The following is a 20,190-nucleotide window of genomic DNA, read 5'->3' on the forward strand; positions in this document are numbered from 1 at the left end:
TCGGGGCGGGGCTACAAAGGCTTGTTTTCCAGCTACGGACTTCGGAGAGCTCCATTTTGTGAGAGCCGTCGAAGCAGAGCCGCGTCCCCGAGGAAAGAGAAAACCTAGAAACGACTCAAATAGCTCAAAGTCAGCCGACGAACCGCTCGCTAACCAAGTTATCATCCGAAAGGAAAGCAAATCTTATCGTATGTCCGATATCCAGAACCTCCAAACTTTTGGTAAGTCGTCATAAAGGAGCCGAGGTGTGCGGGGTGAGGTGGGGGAAGGGCGCGTGCTCGCGAAGCTAACGGCCGTTTCCTCCCCGCGTCTGTCGGGCTTTCATCGGCTTTAATTTAATCAATCACAACGTTTCAGTCTCGAGGTGGTCGATGTGTCTTATTAAATGTGTTTATTTGACGGTATTTCTGCCGCTCGGCCGACCGGCGGCCTCCCACTCGGTCTGCCGCCATTAGGCCCGAGCGGCGCCCGGTTAGCTTATTCTTCCCACACGAAAAATGGCCGCGTGAAAACGTCCCTTTGTACCACCAAAATACCATTTTATTTTTCACATGGCTGTACTTTAGAGGCCCAGGTTCACGCTCCGAAGACGGAAGTCGCCACGTCACGGCTGGTAAGCCGCGTGCAATCCCGTATAGGCAGCTAAAACTAGCGCAGTAACGCTGCCAGGCTTCTGCGCATGCGCAGTTCAACCCGAAAAAGAAAAAACACGGCCCTTCCTCGGGTTGTCTGCCAGATTGTAAACAAAGGAGACACGAACATCTGATTTTGTATCGCTGATAATGAGATTATTGTGTCTATAAAAGTAGTTGATTGCTGTTGTGTTTTAAATGACGTCTTCCTCCTCTCGCTTTCCTTCCAGACCCCTTTGCTGATGCAACTAAGGGTGATGACCGCCTCCCAGCCGGGACAGAGGACTATATCCACATAAGAATCCAACAGCGGAACGGCAGGAAGACCCTCACCACTGTCCAGGGCATTGCCATCGACTATGATAAGAAGAAGCTAGTCAAGGCCTTCAAGAAGGTACAGAGATCCTCATGAGCACCGTCGGCCGTAGTTTGCCGTTGCCACGGTTTTGTTTTTACGGCGTTTGCCAAACCCTGCTGCAGGGCGGTGCTGTGCAGACACTGACTCGTTGTTTCCTCTCCCTCTTTGACCCCCGGCAGAAGTTTGCGTGCAATGGGACTGTGATTGAGCACCCAGAGTATGGTGAAGTGATCCAGCTCCAGGGAGACCAGCGCAAGAATATCTGCCAGTTCCTCATCGAGGTGAGCGTCGTGGGGTTTCCCCTCGCTGTGTGTGTGTGTGTGTGTGTGTGTGTGTGTAGAGAACATGGCCGACTGGGGCGCGTTACATGTATTAATCTCATTTCTTCTTTCCAGATTGGCCTGGCCAAGGAGGAGCAGCTCAAAGTCCACGGCTTCTAGAAGCTGCTAGCAGCCCCTTCTCTCCAAGAAGGCCATTAACCCCTCCTCTCCTCCTCCTATGTGCTGCTGCCCTTCCTCCCTCCTCTCCCTTGCAACCCCACCAGCTCCTATTAGCCAACACGTGAATTACCTCTGACAACATGGGATTCTGTAACACCACCGCCCTCCACCAGCAGGGGGCAGGCTCGCGCTCACAAAGACACACCACTGCAGCTCCACACAACATCAGGGACGAGTGGTGATGACCCGCCCTTCCCTTCCCCCTTTTTTGTTTATATCCTTTTTAAATTTTTCTTTTTAGGTCTTGTGTCACAACAAGGAGGCACCGTTTCATGTAACTTTTTTGTTTTGTACTTCAAGGTGTTTCAATAAAACGTTGCGTCTCCACACGGAGTGTTGTCATGGGGATTGGGGGCTGGGTTTGTACCGGAAGGTCCCTGACTTTACAACTGTTACCTGCTGACGTGGGTGCATTTAGAAGGCCGGAGGGTCTTTTTGTTACGGCGTTCGCTGCAGAAGTCGATTTCTGTTGTTGGCCAACAGAAGAGACGTCCCTCTTTTTCAATAACTCGGCCGCCATCGTGTAAAGTTCTGACCATCTTTGCAGGCACTTTTTGGTTTAGCTTTTCGCATAATTTTTCTAACTCGTTTTTTTGTTAATTTGCCGCTGACCCAAGTATTAAACCTGAACGGGCGTTCAGCCGGAGCGAGGCCCGTAATGAGTCTGTTCTTTTTGTGACCAGATGAGCCCTCCAGAGTGGGAAGTGAACTTGAATACTGGTAATACTTTAGTCCAGTTAAAGTATTGTTTCAAGACGGGAGCACGTGTAACTCCAGTGTTACTAGTAGAGGTTCGCTTCCTCCTCTGGCGCCCGGCTGACGGCTGGGCTCTGCTAAGTATTCTGGTACCACAGCTGCGGTTAAGGACACTTGAATCTTTAATTTTCATATATAATGCAATAATTTATCTACCTGAGTTAAAGATGTAGTGATGCAGTAAAAACAAGCCATGGCCAGGTCACACTGTGCTCTGAGGGAGAGGAGAGCAGTCTGTTCTGCTAACTCCACATCTGGTTCAATAAAATGTCTGCAGTTGAAACGCATCGTCTGGTTTGTTTGTTTAGCAGAGTCCTCATGTTGGAGGCTTCAGCTCCTGTAGCTTCAGCTCACATCAAAGTATTTCACTTCCTATCCTATAGTTCTACAATTATTACGATCACCCTGAAAGTGTAAATGTCATATTTCTGAAAGAATTGAACTGTATCAAAAGTACAAAATGTACCTCTGAGCTGTAGTACCGTAAAAAGTACAAAATGTTCCTCAGAGTTAGTACAGTAAAAAGTACAACATGTACCTCTGAATTAGTACAGTAAGGAGTACATGTTCCTCTGAGATCTAGTACAGTAAAAAGTACAACTTGTACCTCTGAGATGTAGTACAGTAAAAAGTACAACATGTACCTCTTAAAGTTAGTACAGCAACAACATGTACCTCTGAGATGTAGTACAGTAAAAAGTACAACATGTACCTCTTAAAGTTAGTACAGTAAAAAGTACAACATGTACCTCTGAGATGTAGTACAGTAAAAAGTACAACATGTACCTCTTAAAGTTAGTACAGTAAAAAGTACAACATGTACCTCTGAGATGTAGTACAGAAAAGTAAAAAGTACAACATGTACCTCTGATCTCAAGCACTGCCTTTTTTTCACCTACGTAACATTTAAAAATTCAGGGACATCTTGTCTGAAAGCGATGCAGAAACGTTGATCCACGCATTTGTTACTTCAAGACTGGATTACTGTAACTCCTTATCAGCTGCTCTAGTAAATCTCTCCAGTTGATCCAGGATGCTGCAGCTCGTGTACTAACGAGGACTAGGAGGAGGGATCACATTACTCCTGTACTAGCTGCTCTGCACTGGCTTCCTGTAAGATCAATAATCCCGTTTAAAATCCTTCTCCTCACCTACAAAGCCTTAACTGGTGATGCACCGTCATATATTAAGGAGCTTATAGTGCCATATTACCCCATTAGAGAGCTTATAGTGCCATATTACCCCACTAGAGAACTCATAGTACCATATTACCCCACTAGAGAGCTTATAGTGCCATATTACCCCACTAGAGAGCTTATAGTGCCATATTACCCCATTAAAGAGCTTATAGTGCCATATTACCCCATTAAAGAGCTTATAGTGCCATATTACCCCATTAAGGAGTTTATAGTGCCATATTACCCCATTAAAGAGCTTATAGTGCCATATTACCCCACTAGAGAGCTTATAGTGCCATATTACCCCATTAAGGAGTTTATAGTGCCATATTACCCCATTAAAGAGCTTATGGTGCCATATTAACCCCACTAGAGAACTCATAGTACCATATTACCCCACTAGAGAGCTAATAGTACCATATTACCCCACTAGAGAGCTAATAGTACCATATTACCCCACTAGAGAGCTTATAGTACCATATTACCCCACTAGAGAGCTCATAGTACCATATTACCCCACTAGAGAACTCATAGTACCATATTACCCCACTAGAGAACTCATAGTACCATATTACCCCACTAGAGAACTCATAGTACCATATTACCCCACTAGAGAACTCATAGTACCATATTACCCCACTAGAGAGCGCATAGTACCATATTACCCCACTAGAGAACTCATAGTACCATATTACCCCACTAGAGAACTCATAGTACCATATTACCCCACTAGAGAACTCATAGTACCATATTACCCCACTAGAGAGCTTATAGTACCATATTACCCCACTAGAGAGCTTATAGTACCATATTACCCCACTAGAGAACTCATAGTACCATATTACCCCACTAGAGAACTCATAGTACCATATTACCCCACTAGAGAGCTGCACTCACTGAATGCAGGGTTACTTGTGGTTCCTAGAGTATTAAAAAGTAGGATAGGAGCAGAGCCTTCAGTTATCAGGCTCCTCTTCTGTGGAATCAGCTTCCACTTTCAGTCCGGGGGCAGACAGTCACCTCATTTAAGAGTAGACTCCAGACTTTCCTCTTTGATAGCGCTTATAGTTAGGGCTGGCTCAGGTCTATAGTTAGGGCTGGTTCAGGTCTATAGTTAAGGCTGGTTCAGGCTTATAGTTAGGGCTGGTTCAGGTCTATAGTTAGGGCTGGTTCAGGTCTATAGTTAGGGCTGGTTCAGGTCTATAGTTAGGGCTGGTTCAGGTCTATAGTTAGGGCTGGTTCAGGTCTATAGTTAGGGCTGGTTCAGGTCTATAGTTAGGGCTGGTTCAGGTCTATAGTTAGGGCTGGTTCAGGTCTATAGCTAGGGCTGGTTCAGGTCTATAGCTAGGGCTGGTTCAGGTCTATAGTTAGGGCTGGTTCAGGTCTATAGCTAGGGCTGGTTCAGGTCTATAGTTAGGGCTGGTTCAGGTCTGTCCTGGTCCAGCCCCTAGACATGCTGCTATAGGCCTAGACTGCTGGGGGACATCTGAGGATACACTGAGCTCCTCTCTCCTCTTCTCTCTCCTTCTGGATGAATTCATGCCTCTTCAATGCACATTGATAACTCTAGTTCTTCCCGGAGCCTCTGTGCTTCCTCGCCTCATGTTACCATGGATCAGGGAGAGGGATCCTCCTCTGTTGCTCTCCTGAAGGGTTCTTCCTGTTTTCCCTGTGAAAGGGTTTTTACTATCTTTATTTAGGGAGTTTTTCCTGATCCGATGTGAGGTCCTAAGACAGGGATATCGTATTTGTACAGATTGTAAAGCCCTCAATAATTTGTATTTGTGATTTTGGGCTATACAAAATAAACATAATTGAATTGAATACATCATTAATGAGGTACTTGTGAACACAATAATTGATCCACCCCAGTACTGAAGTACTTTTTACTTTATTTTTAATATGATGTGTATACTATGTGTACAAGAGGAACCTTCTCACTTAAAAACACAATAAATAAGTATTTAAAGTAGTTCAATAAGCTCCGCCTCCGCTGTGTTATTAAAAAGTGAAAATGAAACTATTTGACAGTACAGCTGCGTTTACTTGGCAAGCATGTCCGGCACCAGTTCCCAGCCTCGTAAGTACATTTATTATACACACAGTACTCTTACTGATAGTTTACAGCCTGATGTTGAGCAGCATGGACCTACAGGAACGCGTTGGAAGGAAAGCTAGTTCAGTCTTGTCAGAGTTGATATGTCATCCACTGAGAGGTGTCCGTCAGACAGGCAGAGATTGGTGCTGCTAGCTGTGTTTCAGATTGTGGAAACGAGAGGATGACATGTTGAGTCACATGACCAGAATGTGATCCATCCCGTTTCAAACAGGTGTGGTTCCCTCTATTGTCCCAGAGTAGTGTTCCGTCTAGTGATGAGTCCTTTCGTGTCGAGGCTTCGATGCGCGTGTCGAGTAATCAGGTAGATTTTGGTGAAGCGCGTATCGAGGCTTGTGTCGATGACGTATGCGGTGACGTTCGAAGCCTCTGAGCCGGTCGGACCACGTGACTGATTCAGGACATGGTTCGTGGGTTTGCCGTGCGATTTGAAATATAAGGGGCAGCGAAACTCAATGGATTCCCCCTTCCTCTCTGTACAGCTTCATCTGTGCCTGTGAAGGTTATTTTATAAAGCAGGCAAATATTCTCAAAAAGCCCAGCACTGTGGAAAAGTTCTTATTTTTACTTAAAAAATTGGACACATCAACATGGACTAGCGGAGCCGAGGATCGAAACACCGATCCTCTGACTGAAAGTCTGATATTCTAACCACTGACCCACAGTCACATCACAACCCTCTCCCAATTGGTTTCGACTTTTGATTTTGACCCCGCCATTATATCATAAAGATAGACACAATATTAATAAGTTCATAATTGATGTATTGGCGTCACAAACATTCATATTCAATTTAAAGCTTCACACACCAAAGCCACGGTGTCGTTATGATCACTCTGCCTGTTTTACATGTATTGTCCACTTGGTGGCGCAGTAGAGCAGATGAAGCTCCGTGAAGCGTCGGGACGTGAGCGAACCGATTGGATGGAAAGCTTCAAAGCTTCAGGAAGCTTCATCTCGCCATCACTAGTCATTTTGTGTCTTTAGTTGTTTTGTGACTCTGATGATTTGTTTAGATCCCCTCTTCTATTATTCCTCTTCTATTTCTACATAATGGCTGTTTTCATTGTTTTGAATTCATGCAGAATTTACTAAATAACACAATAAATGTCAGCCCTGTTTACCCACTTCAACACTCTTTAGACATAACAATAAACAGAACTATTATGAAGCATAACAACCAGTAACGGCCTCGTTGCGCTTGCAGCCGGCAGAGAGCTGACGGTCGTGCTGATCGGGAGGGTCGGAGCTGGAAAGAGTGCAACGGGGAACACCGTCCTGGGGAGGCCGGCCTTCCAGTCGTGTCTGTCTTCTACCGCAGTGACCCAGATGTGCCAGGTGGAGAGTGGAGTGCTGAACGGGCAGAACCTGACTGTGGTTGACACCCCTGGTCTGTTTGGATCCACAAGTCAAGACGAGGTGCTGAGTGTGATCCAGAGGGGCGTGTCGCAGGCCGCACCCCGAACGGTGGTGTTCCTGGTCGTGGTCCAGAGCGGCCGCTTCACACCGGACGAGCGGCGGACGTTGAGGATGATCCAGAGCGCCTTCGGCCCCGAGGCAGAGCACTTCACCGTGGCCCTGTTCACCCGGGGGGACGACCTGAGGGCCGAGGGCCGCAGCGTGGACGAGCTCATCGGAGCGGATCCAGCCGTACGGGATTTCATCCGGGAATGCCGCGGGGGATACCACGTCTTCGACAACCGAGACTCGGACCCCTCTCAGGTCGTGGAGCTGCTGCAGAAGATCCAAAACCTGGTGCAGAGGAATGGAGACCGAGACGGGGGCCAATGGGGCCGTGGGGGCCGTGGGGGCCAATGGGGCCGTGGGGGCCAATGGGGCCGTGGGGGCCAACTGGAAGCTCCAGAGGGAGGAACCGCGGGAGGCAACGATTACGTGGGAAGGGCATTAGTGGTTTTGTTCTCTGCAGCATTATTGGCAATATTTATAATGAATAAATAGAGTAGATAAATGTCTGAAGCTACCAGTCTGTTATTAGTCAGGGATGTTTAACATCAGCATCAACATGTTCTGAAAGTACCAACATTAATGTATATGTTGTTATTATTGCTTCATTCATGTGTTCATCGCTTTGATGTTGGTAACGGTGGAGTTTGTGTTTTACTATATTTACTGCTGGGTATTTATCTTTAATAATACAATACAAATAAATGTTTGTTTGAATAAATAATCTGAATATGCAAAGTAATTAAATGCATTGTGGTTTTACTACAATGTTAATGTTCTGCTTCAGTAAAATTATTAATATACTAAAAGTAAAAAGTATTCATGCTGAACGGCCCGGTTCAGAAAGAAACTTTATTGGATTATATTTATTGCTGCATTAATGTCTGGTAAATGTGGGGTCCATTTTAATATTAATATTGTATATGCCCCGCCCCCTTTCTATTGGCAGGAGATTCCAAACTGAGTGTTTATAACCTTTAACACTGCAGGACGTGAGGATGTAAACAATACTAATACTAATACTAATACTATTCTATGTGAGCTTTTTGTCATTTATGTCTCAATGCATTCAGTCATTTACATAACTTTAATGTTTTACTGATAGATTATTTCTCTTGTTATGTGTCCAAACAATCAGCTTTCTTTTTTAGCCTCTTGCAATAAAAAATCCTGATATTAGTTTTTTTAACTTTAACTCTTGCTGATACTTATAGTTTGTCAAGGAGTTTTTTTACCTGCAAAAAGTGAATACTTCTTCCACCAGACTAGTACATGTGATGTTGAAGCACTTTACTTACAGGTAGTACATGTACACCTTTTAGTAGTAATAGTAAATATACACGGTTAAACTGTACACCTGTAAGTGAGACGGAGCAATAAGGAGGAGGCGGTTTAGACAAAACACAAATCTTTAATGAGTCACATGTCGTCCATGACCACGCAGGAACATGTCTTACAGGGGGTAGCGACCGCAGCACTGGTTCATACTGGTTCACCACTGGTCTCTGGAGAACACTGGAAACATCCCAGCACTCAGCAGAGCAACACGCCACCTTAACAGCTAACCAGCAATACTCAACTGCTACACAACTGCGCCTAGTGCACAAAACAAACACACAAGCAGGATTAGGAGCAAAAAAGAAATAGAAAAGGAGAAAATAAACGCTGTTTAGAGTCCAGTAGATGAAGTCCTGTAGACGAGCCTCTGACCTGAAACTATCTGACGTATCACTAAGCATTGAGTCTCTCCAGATTAACCAGTTAGCCGGCTAACTTTGAGCTCCACTCTGTCTGAGTTTAACGTATAAAATAAGCCGACATTTGGACGAGACATTTAGAACCACAGCTTCACGACATTATTTTATCAAAGAGCGGCGAAAGAAAATAAATCAGTTGGAGAATTGTTTAATCTTTTGACAAAAACTTTACAGACCAAACGATCAAATGTAGAAAAAAGGTCAACAGATGAAATGAAAATAATCAGCTGCAGTCCTAGAAGTGTGTGATCATAGTTATCCTAACTGTACGGTGCTTTACTTTCCACTAAAACATAACTTCCCTAAAAGTTAAATTAAATCATCCACGATGTTTCCGTTCATGTTGCATGTGATCGTTTATTATTATCATGTCAAACTGTTGAGTCAGGCTTCAGTTAACAGGATCAATGTGAGGTTGGAACCAAAAGAAAAAGAGCAACTACAACAGACTCGATGACGGTAGTAGTTCCTCTCCACATTGACCAGACTTTAAAATCGGTATGAAAATAAAACCACATCAATGAAGTGACCAAATGAATAAAACAAAAGCAAAGCATGGAAGACACAATAATAACCTTTGACAGCAGGACACTGTTGCTCAGGTCGATCCTCGAGGACCCGGAGCTCAGCCTTCACCTGAAAACTGTCAGAACAGGAACAAGTTAGGATTTAAAATGCAAAGTCAGGTGCCAGTTACACATTTTATGCTCTTTTTGTTTACTTTACGTTTATAAAAGCTAAGCTTTTAATGGAATAATTAGTTCCACCATAAGAAAGTGTCTATCAGAGCCTCAAACGTCTCCTGAAGTTCATCCTTCAGCCGGAATCACAGGATGTTTTGCACACGCTGCATTTTCCTCCACGGGTATTTTCACATACTCTAGTAGTAGTATCGTACTATTAGAGTACTATGGGTGTACTTTGTTGTTTCAGCAGGTAGCAGACTCTCGGTTCACGTTGAGCTGCAGAGGTTTATAAACCCCAGTCTGGAAATAGATCGTTCATTATTTATCATCAATCTTTAATAAACTGAGTGTCTTTGAGTTTTGGACTGCTGGTCACATACAACCAGCCACTTGTGGACATTTTCTGACACAAGAGACCTTACGTTTCAACAGGGGGAAATAAAGAATACACAATATTAGTTATATATAAGATTTGCACTCTGTAGCTGGAATGACCAGTGACCTACAGGAAGCAGTTTAGATGAATCATTGCAGCAGTAACTTAGTGGCTTTAAACTGAAGGCTGCAGGACACGCAGAGAGTCCTACAACAGGCCAACCAAATAAATATTTTTAAAGTTTTAAAGGGAATTTGTCACATTGAAAATGTGTGTAAAGGAAAATGCAACTGAACCGACGGACATGGAGGAGAGTTGGACAAACCTCGGCGCCCCTCGAGCACAGCGGCCAGCCTGGAGGACGGCTCCAGACGTACCTCAACACCAAACCCCAACTGACTGCCTCCACCCTGCTGCTCAGACCCTCGCCAGCAGCAGCGGCCTGTGGGCACCACATCCCTTCTAACTGCTCATACTGCCTCAGCTCAGCTCAAACTCCACTTTAGCAAACAGGATGCCGCAGCTTGGGAAGGAGAGAAGTCCAGATTTGGTTTACAGGGCTGTTCTTAACAAACACTTTGCTTAGTATTCAGTGAAAATGACGAGCTTGCACACAGAAAAATGTAACTATGAGCTCAAGAATCTAAGTTGCAGATCAGGTTCTCATGGAAAAAGACCCCCAGGGGAAATAATTTGTTGAGCAACTGTGATAATTTAAAAACAGATTTTGTTTTTGAGCTAGTAAACCTGGATGTAAATGGACAGAGTAGCTGCTGAATTGGCCGCTAAAGGGGATCAACTTACCGGCTACAGTCATTTCGTGAGCTAGTCTGCCTCTGGTCCTGCTCTAAAGACTTTACACAGAAACAATGAAGAAACTAAATGCATCTTATCATCAGAACTCACCTGATTCTGAGCTCTACGGGGATTCGCCTCCATTCTCTGCTGCTGACTTGGGCTGGCTCTTGGATCTCGACCGGGACCCTCTTTTGGAGGCAGGGCTGGGGCTTCTGGACCTAGACTTGGACTTGGACTTAGATTTAGACTTGGATTTGGACTTGGATTTGGACCGGGACCTGGATCTAGATCTGGAACGAGACGGGGACTTGGCCTTGACCTTCTTGTTCCTGGGAGACTTGGATCGGGAGTTCCTGGGAGACTTGGATCGGGAGTAGGACCTGGACCTGGATCGGGAGTAGCGGGACCGGCTTCGGGAACGGGACCGGCTCCTGCTGCGGGACCTGCTGCGCCTCTTGTGTCTCGGGCTGGGAGAAGAGCTGAATACATTCAGTGGGTTATCATCTACAATATGAAGGCAGCTGGGAATGAACGCAGTGAAATGTGACCGGCAGTGGCAAATCAATATAATTAAATAATTATCTAACAAAGACTTAATGTGGACTCGCAAACCTTCTCATTAAAAGATTAAGCAGACAGATTAGCTGTGGTTTGTAGATACTACAAACTAAATCCCGCCAAATGAAAAGCTGTTGGCTCCTCGTTTGTAACCGGAAGCAGATAATTAAAATATGAGAAAACAGATATGGACCAGTGGGTAAAGTCGGCATTCAAATGATCCGCGGAGAAGATTATTATTTACAAGAACAAATCAGAAACATTTCCTTTGTGTCCCACTAGTTGCACAGAACTTATGAGTAATATTGATTTAAAAAAAAAACTTTTCCCAGCATCTAATCTGTGCAGAATTGTTGAATGGATCTTGTAAACGCGTAAAAATACTTTTGTTCTAGAAGGAACGAGTATCGGTCCATAGACTCGAGGAGAACCTGGCTATGCTAATTCTTCAATGGAGTCCGGATGCTAACCAACTTAGCTTGTGCGCGTGTTTCTCACCTTCTGCTTCTGCGTCCATGGCCGCCGTATCTCCTGGTGGGGCCTCCTCCTCTCCGGCCGCCGCTGCCGCCTCCACCGCCGCCTCCTCCACCGCCGCCGCCACCACCGCCGCTGCCGCCGTAGTGAGAGTCAGGAGGCCGGCCGTAGCGCGCCATCTGCACCCGCAGCTCCCGCCCGTCGAGGAGCGCGCCGTCCATGGCGTCCATTGCGTCCTCGGCGTCGCGTTTGTCGTGGAACCGCACGAAGGCGAACCCGCGGCTCTCTTTGGTGTAGCGGTCCCGCGGGATGTACACGTCGCCTACGCGCCCGTACTTCTCGAACACGCGCCGGAGGGTCTCGGGCGACGTGCGGTACGTTAAGTTGTCCACTTTCAGGGAAGTCATGCCGTCGACGTCTGGCGGAGGCCTACCGTAACTCATGGCGATTAAAGAGGCGCGAGGCCTAGCAGGCTTCCGTTAAAACAGTTTAAATCTCGGCTACGACGGAGCCTACCTGTTCGTCAAGAGGGCCACGCACACAAGCGAGGGTGTAATTTAAACGGATTGGCTTCGCCTGTGGAGTATTCGAGGACGAACAAACGCAAAAACACGCGTCTTCTTCCCGCACAACTACGTCTGCCTCGCGCTCATCAACTGCCCCAAACCAGTGTAGTGAACCTCTTCTTCTACTTTTACAATGGAGCACATTTTGCCGCGCCTCCGCCCCCTTGTGGAATTACTAAATATTGTAGTTTTCTCTAACATACAAACATATTTAAAAACACAAGCAGTGATGGAAAAATATCCTTTACTTCTGTAAAACATTGTAAAAATTCTCCACTACAATTAAATTTCGTGTATTCAAAATATTACTGATGTAAAACGTTTTACTTTCATATGTGGCGTTGTTTTATTTGTAACCGGAAGTAGTTTTACTCACTCGCGAGCTGTATTCTTTACCACCAAAATGAGCAGCTTTTACGTGTTTTTTTTTCAAACAATAATTTATTAAGTATTCCACTACGGTTATAAATCACAGGTGCTTTAAAATGTATTACATTTATGTCTGATTAACTATTTAAAAAGTAACCGGAAGTAGTTTTACTCACACGTGAGCTGTAGCTAATTCCGGATACCCCCAAATGAACGTGCTTTTTTAAAAACTATAATGTATTAAGTATTTTAATACGGTCATAAATCACGGGTGGTTTAAAACGAATTACATTTCTGTCTGACTCGTAACGTATACTTATTAAACAAGTAACCGGAAGTAGAATCTATTTTTCCGTGAATAAACTAGCACAACTGGTTGCTCTGCGCTCCCAGCAGTCAGCTGATTCAGTCACATGACTGCCCTTTCTAGTTTCGGGCAAGTCCTGTTTACCGGGAGCCGTGGAAGTTGTTCCCGAGGATCTGTTTTTACACGAAGGGAACCGACACGTTGAAGTTAGTTCTAGGAAGAACATGAACAGCTGATTGTGTCGGGACTTCCGGAAAAAGCCGACTATGTTTGTGAAAACGCTGTGAGCCGCAACACGAGCCCGAGGAGGCACCGAGGAGTCCGCGGGTCGGTGAGTTGTTCAGACTCCTCTGAGTCACCAAGGCACTAACAATGCTGAAAATGAAATGCTACTGTGCTTGTAGTCAGACATAATGCGGGATATGGCATATATTGATGTGTTATTGTAATCCAAACGATACACTTTGTAATTCGGCATTCAATCAAAAGAACTAAACGCTTCTTTAAAATCAAACTTTTAGTAGGACAGTCATGTGATCACCAGAACAGGTTGAGGAAAGAAACACAGTTGTTGTTGTTGTTGTGTACATCTCTTGTTGATCAGTTATTTGTTCAAATAAAACAAGCGTTAATGACCTTCCACTTTCTGTAAGTGCTTATGTGTGTGTGATGAAACAGGTTTCTGATTGAAGTTGTCTATATAAAAAGAGAAGTGTTCATTCCTGTCACTCGTCCTGATTTCTCTTCTTCTCTTCTCAGATTTCTTCTGCTGCGTTCACTTCCTCGAGGAGTTTGCAAACGTCGTGCAAGATGAGTCCGGAGGGGAAGAAGCTGCTGAACATCGTCATCCTGGGCTTCGGCTTCATGTTCATGTTCACTGCCTTTCAGACATGTGGCAACATAGAGGTGGGTTGTTATCGGATGAGCGTTCCAGAGCTTGACTCCCGATACGAGGCTTCAGTCCCTGAACCCGTCTTTCTTCTTCATCTCTCTAGCAAACGGTTCTCAAGAGCTTCAACAGCACGGAGTTCCACGGGAGCGGATACACGAGGTCGGTACCCGTAGTTTAAACATCTCAACATCTGTCAGATGAGCTCCGTAATCTAGTCTGTCGCACGCTGAAATCCTAATTAAATCTGAGGTGAACCAGTTTTAGAACCTGTCAGTCAGTAAAGGCCTGGAAAAGTCCTTGAAAAAAATACAATCCCCAAAGTTTAGTAAAAGTCATGTAAATGTGTTATATTCATGTGTTCATAACGTTCATTTACGCTGAGTTTGAAATAATGAATATGCTTTTAAAAGAAAGACTCAAAATATAACCAGGCATCTATATAAATGTTTATTCTTTTAATCAAACTATTGTCTCATTCATTTGTGTCATTTAAGGTTTACTGTATGCTTTGTATTCTCATTGTTAGTTTAAATACTACATTTACTCACTTTTTACTGTTTACACCCAGACTTCACTAAATGTTTGTCATGGTTTAAAGTCATGAAAAGTCATGAAACCCACTGGTCAGACTGTCTGAACCCTGCTGAGACCCTCCCCATGAGGTCTCCCTGTCTGACTGCTCGTGTCCCCTCAGCATGGCCATCATCTACGGGGTCTTCTCGGCCTCCAACATGATCGCCCCCTCCGTGGTGACTGTGATCGGACCGCAGCTCTCCATGTTTTTCAGCGGGCTTCTGTACAGGTGAGCCCCGCCCCCTCCCGAGCCGCCATGTTTGCAGATGCTGATCCTGATCCAGCCCTCTAGCTAACCCTCCCGTCTCGCCCCCCTCCCAGCGGCTACATCGCCATGTTCATCTACCCGTACACCTGGAGCTTCTACACCGCCTCCGTGCTGGTCGGAATCGGAGCGGCAGGTAAAGAGACTTCCTCTGACTCCTCCTCCTTGTCAGGGTTCCTACGGTCATGGAAAACCTGGAACAGTCATGGAGTTTTAAAATGGTTATTTCCAGGCCTGGAAAAGTCCTTGGAAAAAAAATAAAGAAATCCCAAAAGTTTAGTAAAAGTCATGTTAATGTGTTATATTCATGACAATGTATGCTTTGTATTCTCATTCTTAGTTTAAATACTACATTTACTCACTTTTTACTGTTTACATCCAGATTTCACTAAATGTTTGTAATGGAAATTTGATTTAAAGTCATGGAAAAGTCATGGAATCCACTGGTCAGACTGTATGAACCCTGCCTGTGTTTCAGTGTTGTGGACGGCTCAGGGCAACGTGCTAGCCATCAACTCCACGGACAACTCCATTGGAAGAAACAGCGGCATCTTCTGGGCGCTGCTGCAGTTCAGGTGAGTCCTGCATCCAGTCTGAGGTTCTGTTACCGGCTCCTGGATCCAGTCTGAGGTTCTGTTACCGGCTCCTGGATCCAGTCTGAGGTTCTGTTACCGGCTCCTCTGGTGGTGGACGCAGGTTCATTTCCCTCCTTGTCTCTGCAGCCTGTTCTTTGGAAACCTCTACATCTACCTCGCCTGGCACGGACACGCTCACATCACCGGTAGGAAGGGACACGGGGTCACGTCTCTATTCGCAGAGTTCACTTCCCGTTCTCCCGCTGACTCACTCTGTTCCCAGACAAGGACCGGCAGACGGTGTTCATCTCGCTCACCGTCATCAGTCTGGTCGGCTGCTTCCTCTTCTTCCTGATCCGCAAGCCGGATCCTGAGGCGGCTCCGTCTGAGGCGGCCGAGGCGCTGCTGCAGGCCGAGTCCACCGACAGCTGCTCCTCCTCCAGGTGAGTCCTCAGTCAGCTGCTCCTCCTCCAGGTGAGTCCTCAGTCAGCTGCTCCTCCTCCAGGTGAGTCCTCAGTCAGCTGCTCCTCCTCCAGGTGAGTCCTCAGACAGGTGACCACGCCGCGGAGATGACGGAGAATTTAATGTGCAATGTGATTATTGCACCAGTATGAATGTGATTATTGCCTCAGAATAAATGTGATTATTGCCCCAGTATGAATGTGATTATTGCCTCAGAATAAATGTGATTATTGCCCCAGTATGAATGTGATTATTGCCCCAGTATGAATGTGATTATTGCACCAGTATAAATGTGATTATTGCCCCAGTATGAATGTGATTATTGCCCCAGTTTGAATGTGATTATTGCACCAGTATAAATGTGATTATTGCCCCAGTATGAATGTGATTATTGCACCAGTATAAATGTGATTATTGATGAGAGATATTTGTTGATATTCTTCTTTTCTGGAACAATGTTGATGTCGGTGTTAAATAACCTTTATTTAAACATGAAGAGATTCACAAAAACATTCTTCTATCCGCCTCATAACCTCCTCCTCTTCCTCTTCCTCCTCCTCCTCCTCCTCCTCTTCCTCCTCCAGTGCGGCCCCCAGCCTCTGGTCACAGGCTTTCGAAGCTTTTGGTGAGTTTCCTCCAGGATGACCTCTAATGTGACCTTTTTTTAAATTTTATTTATAATGTATTTAACCAGGAAAAGCCTCATTGAGATTAAACATCTCCTTTATAAGAGTGTCCTGGCCCAGACAGCAGTCACGCATTAAAACAAAGCTTCAGACATGAAACGGTGACAACATCTTTAGATCACAGCATGAGCAAAACCAAGACCAAGTCATCGCATCGTAGTTCACACAGGTGCACATCCTCAGTCAAACGTGAGAGAATCATCAATTAAGAATCCCAAGTATTTATATGACGATAGACTCAATCACATTGCCCTGACATGTAATTATAGCTGGAAGGTTCAGTGGCTTTTTCTTTGAGTTTGAAAACATCAGTTTTGTTTTGTCAGGATTCAAAATTAATTTCAACTCAAACAAAGTGTGTTGAACATTATCAAAGGCTTTTTGCAACTGACAGAGAGTCTGATGCTGAGTAGGAGCAGAGCAGTAGATAACAGTGTCATCTGTATAAAAGTGAAAATTTGCATGTGTCACATTTTGACCGATACTGTTTATATAAAAGTGGTCCTAGGACCGAACCCTGAGGCACACCCTGTATTACTATAAGAGCGCTCGAGGCGATGCCTTCCGCCTGGACACACTGGGATCTGTTTGATTAATAATTGTCAAACCAGCAGACAGTTTGTTCAGACAGTCCAATAGCAAGAAGTCTATGCTTCACTATTGCATGATCGACAGTCAAAAGCCTTGAGAAGTCAATAAAAAGGGCAGCACAGTGGTGCTTGTTGTCCAAAGATTCAATAAAATCGTTTACTACCTTTAATGCTGCTGTGGTTGTACTATGTTTTTTTTTTCTAAAAACCTGATTGATAATCAGATAAAATAATGTTTGAGATTAAAAACTCTTTAAGTTGCTCACTCACGAGGGATTCCAGTGTCTTGTGTGGGGTCTCCTCCTTTAACAGGGGAAGAACAAAGGCAGACTTCCATATTAGGGGAATTTCGTTTGAGACTAAGAAGAGATTAAAAAGATATTCTAAAGGGGGTGCGATAAAATCAGCAGCTAACTTAAAAAAAATATGGTTCTAGGTAGTCCGGACCTGCCGGTTTTCCTGTGTCTAAAAGTTTGAGGGCTTTGTGCTCCTCGGTGACAGTAACGAGCTTAAAACTGAAGGACGGACTGACAGTTTCCTCAATACCAAAACAAGCAGGGGATTTCTCATGTAGGTCATTTAGAGTCAAACAGGGAACCCGAGGCGGTGCAGTGCTCATTAAAACAGGCTTTGTCAGAGATGTCGTTTGAGTCCTTGACAATGCAAAGAGGAAGCTCAACACCATTCCTATTTCCAGGTGAAGATTGTATCGTCTACCTGCAGGGCGACGCCCCTTAACCTTCACATCCACCTTTTTCTTTCGCAGTGAAGGCGTGTAAGATGTTCACCACCAAGGAGATGCTGCTGCTGAGCGTCTCCATCGGGTACACAGGTGAGAGCGGCTGGGACGTGTGTGTGTGTGTGTGTGTGTGTGTGTGTGTGTGTGTGTGTGTGTGTGTGTGTGTGTGTGTGTGTGTGTGTGTGTGTGTGTGTGTGTGTGGCTCTGGACTCACCTGCGTGTGCTCATCAGGTCTGGAGCTCACGTTCTACAGCGGCGTGTACGGGACCTGCATCGGCGCCATGACGCGCTTCGGCCACGACGCCAAGGGTCTGATCGGCATCTCTGGCATCTGCATCGGCATCGGAGAGATCCTAGGTTAAGCCCCGCCTCCTGCCGCACCTGAGGAGTACTTTATACAGTACTATGTGTACCTCTGAGATTTAGTACTCTATAAAGTACTATGTGTACCTCTGATCGTTTGCCTCATGAAGTATTAATGTAGTACTGCTGTAGTACTGCTTGTGGCCTCTAGGCGGCCCCTGACTGACTTCCTGTCCCGGCAGGAGGGGGCGTGTTCGGGATGCTGAACCGGTGCCGGCGCTTCGGGAGGAACCCGGTGGTTCTGCTGGGCCTCATCACGCACTACATCGCCTTCTTCCTCATCTTCCTCAACATCGCCAGCGACGCCCCCATCGCCCCGGAGGAGGGGACGCAGCTGCAGGCCTACATCACGCCCAGGTAGGCACGGCGACGCCCATCCAGCCGTGAGCATCCTCTTGTCTGCATGCTCGTGCTCATTCTGGGGGAACCCGAGGCTGGGAGATATAATCTCATATTCGAGCTGTCATTATGTCTTTTGTTATTATTCCTGTGAATTGATTTTGATCTCTCTCTCTCTCTCTCTCTCTCTCTCTCTCTCTCTCTCTCTCTCTCTCTCTCAGTGTGGGCGTGGCTCTGCTCTGCAGCTTCCTGTTGGGTTTGGGTGACAGCTGCTTCAACACTCAGCTGCTCAGCATCATCGGCTTCACGTTCAGAGACAACAGCGCTCCGGCCTTCGCCGTCTTCAAGTTCATCCAGGTGTGTGTGTGTGTGTGTGTGTGTGTGTGTGTGTGTGTGTGTGTGTGTGTGTGTTATCAGACTTTAATGTTTATTACTTACAGACCAACACACAACTGTAAAAGTGTTTAAAAATATTTTTAACAATAATCTTAGAGACGTCCACCTGGACTCAAAGAATGAACTGATTTAGATGTTGGTGGTCAAAGGTCAAAGGTCACTGTGACCTCTCACACAAGTTTTTGGCCCAAAACTCAAGAATTAATTTACTTACTATGACACTTTTCTCTCCGATTTTGTTAAAATTTATTTCTGCAACTTGAGTTGTAAATTTCCAAGAAAAAACTTGAATGTGTTCTATGAGATTATGACGTCATCAACGTGACAGAAATAACTTTTTATCTGAGAATAAAATAATTATGTTTTTAAGACAAAACACCCTCTGAAAACTGTTCATACAGTTGCATCAGCACAGAATAAAGAAGCGTTCACGTCATCGACGGTGTTCCTTATGACCATGAATAAATATTAATGTAGTTCATATGTTTTCCACACGTCTATGATCTGATCAAGTTGATCCAACCTTTCAAAGCCACGTTTTCTTTCTTCTTGCAAATCGATAAGCTCGTAATCTGTGATATAATATTTAATGAGCGTGTCTCCTCCCAGTCCATCATGGCCGCCCTGGCCTTCTTCTACAGCAACTACCTGCTGCTGCACTGGCAGCTGCTCATCCTCGTGGCGGCCGGCTTCCTGGGCACCGTCACCTTCTTCCTGGCCGAGTGGAGGGCGGAGTCCAGCCGGAGGGAGTCGGACTACGACAGCATCTGATGAAGACGATGGTGGTGAGGAGGGGGAGGAGGAGGGGGACTCATCGTCTTTTGTTCTGCTCCAACATTTAAAATCAATCTGAATATTCTGAGTGAGGATGAAGAGGACATCTTTAAACATTTAAAATCTCTTGATGAGCAGCTGGAGAGGTTCTATATTCACCAAAAGACCAAACCAACGATAATAAACATTGTTTCTCAGCCGGAGCCACGACAACGCCCCTTTATACGCACTATAGCGCCCAGCGGGGATTCATCCGCCGCAGAAAGTAGTCCCCAACTCCTGTTGGTTTGATCTGAGCTCCACATGCTCGTGTGGTTTGACGGACAGGAAGTCGGACAGATTTTAGTCTTTTTCGTGGGATTTGATGATTAAAAAAATCAGAAGAATGCCAGATTTATCCTTTAAACGTTCTCAGATCTCTCCCTTGATCGGGATTTAATCTGTTAAAATGTGGCTCACAGACAGTTTGTCACAAGCGGATCACGACCTCACGGCCTCACGGCGAGCGTTTACAACGGCAGTAAAAAGGGAATAATGTTGATCTCATCTGCTTCTCTTCTGGTTCCTCGTGACACACCAGCTGCTGTTATTGGTTCAGGCCCACGAGCTCCAGCTGACTGCGTTCCAGGCTTCTCCTCATA

General features: G+C 45.3%; 4 protein-coding genes across 8 annotated transcripts; 3 read left to right on the forward strand and 1 right to left on the reverse strand.

Annotated features, from left to right (window-relative positions):
- The first annotated feature begins 68 nt into the window (after positions 1 to 68).
- Positions 69 to 1,817, forward strand: LOC306749374 (eukaryotic translation initiation factor 1b). Its single transcript, XM_079232655.1, has 4 exons — positions 69 to 221; positions 863 to 1,026; positions 1,170 to 1,271; positions 1,386 to 1,817. Exons 1-4 carry the CDS (start codon positions 191 to 193, stop codon positions 1,428 to 1,430), a joined length of 342 nt encoding a protein of 113 aa, XP_079088781.1. The 5' UTR covers positions 69 to 190; the 3' UTR covers positions 1,431 to 1,817.
- A 3,657-nt stretch (positions 1,818 to 5,474) lies between these two features.
- LOC306749614 (GTPase IMAP family member 7-like) lies at positions 5,475 to 7,968 on the forward strand (the record flags this gene model as incomplete). The annotated part of the gene is made up of 3 exons (XM_079232926.1): positions 5,475 to 5,504; positions 6,748 to 7,433; positions 7,954 to 7,968. The coding sequence occupies exons 1-3, from the start codon at positions 5,480 to 5,482 to the stop codon at positions 7,966 to 7,968; spliced, it is 726 nt and encodes a 241-aa protein (XP_079089052.1). The 5' UTR covers positions 5,475 to 5,479.
- A 427-nt stretch (positions 7,969 to 8,395) lies between these two features.
- On the reverse strand, positions 8,396 to 12,305 carry srsf2b (serine and arginine rich splicing factor 2b). Of its 5 annotated transcripts, XR_013771193.1 has the most exons (5): positions 11,678 to 12,305; positions 10,730 to 11,100; positions 10,149 to 10,346; positions 9,337 to 9,404; positions 8,396 to 8,600 (listed from the first exon to the last, which is right to left on the reverse strand). XR_013771193.1 is itself a non-coding variant. In XM_079233464.1 (3 exons), the coding sequence occupies exons 1-2, from the start codon at positions 12,094 to 12,096 to the stop codon at positions 10,743 to 10,745; spliced, it is 765 nt and encodes a 254-aa protein (XP_079089590.1). In that variant the 5' UTR covers positions 12,097 to 12,305; the 3' UTR covers positions 8,396 to 9,404; positions 10,730 to 10,742. The 5 variants fall into 5 exon arrangements, 2 of the variants coding, with proteins under 2 accessions (XP_079089590.1, XP_079089589.1); XR_013771192.1 differs by lacking the exon at positions 10,149 to 10,346; XR_013771194.1 differs by having other exon boundaries at positions 8,396 to 9,404.
- Positions 12,306 to 13,090: 785 nt separating this feature from the next.
- On the forward strand, positions 13,091 to 19,552 carry mfsd11 (major facilitator superfamily domain containing 11). Its single transcript, XM_079233713.1, has 14 exons — positions 13,091 to 13,226; positions 13,655 to 13,801; positions 13,891 to 13,946; positions 14,482 to 14,589; positions 14,682 to 14,761; positions 15,104 to 15,200; positions 15,348 to 15,406; positions 15,484 to 15,643; positions 16,247 to 16,287; positions 17,705 to 17,770; positions 17,909 to 18,034; positions 18,223 to 18,397; positions 18,601 to 18,736; positions 19,385 to 19,552. Exons 2-14 carry the CDS (start codon positions 13,706 to 13,708, stop codon positions 19,544 to 19,546), a joined length of 1,362 nt encoding a protein of 453 aa, XP_079089839.1. The 5' UTR covers positions 13,091 to 13,226; positions 13,655 to 13,705; the 3' UTR covers positions 19,547 to 19,552.
- Positions 19,553 to 20,190: the final 638 nt, after the last annotated feature.

This window comes from Taurulus bubalis (assembly GCF_910589615.1).
Source record: "Taurulus bubalis genome assembly, chromosome: 17".
Lineage (NCBI taxonomy): Eukaryota > Metazoa > Chordata > Actinopteri > Perciformes > Cottidae > Taurulus > Taurulus bubalis.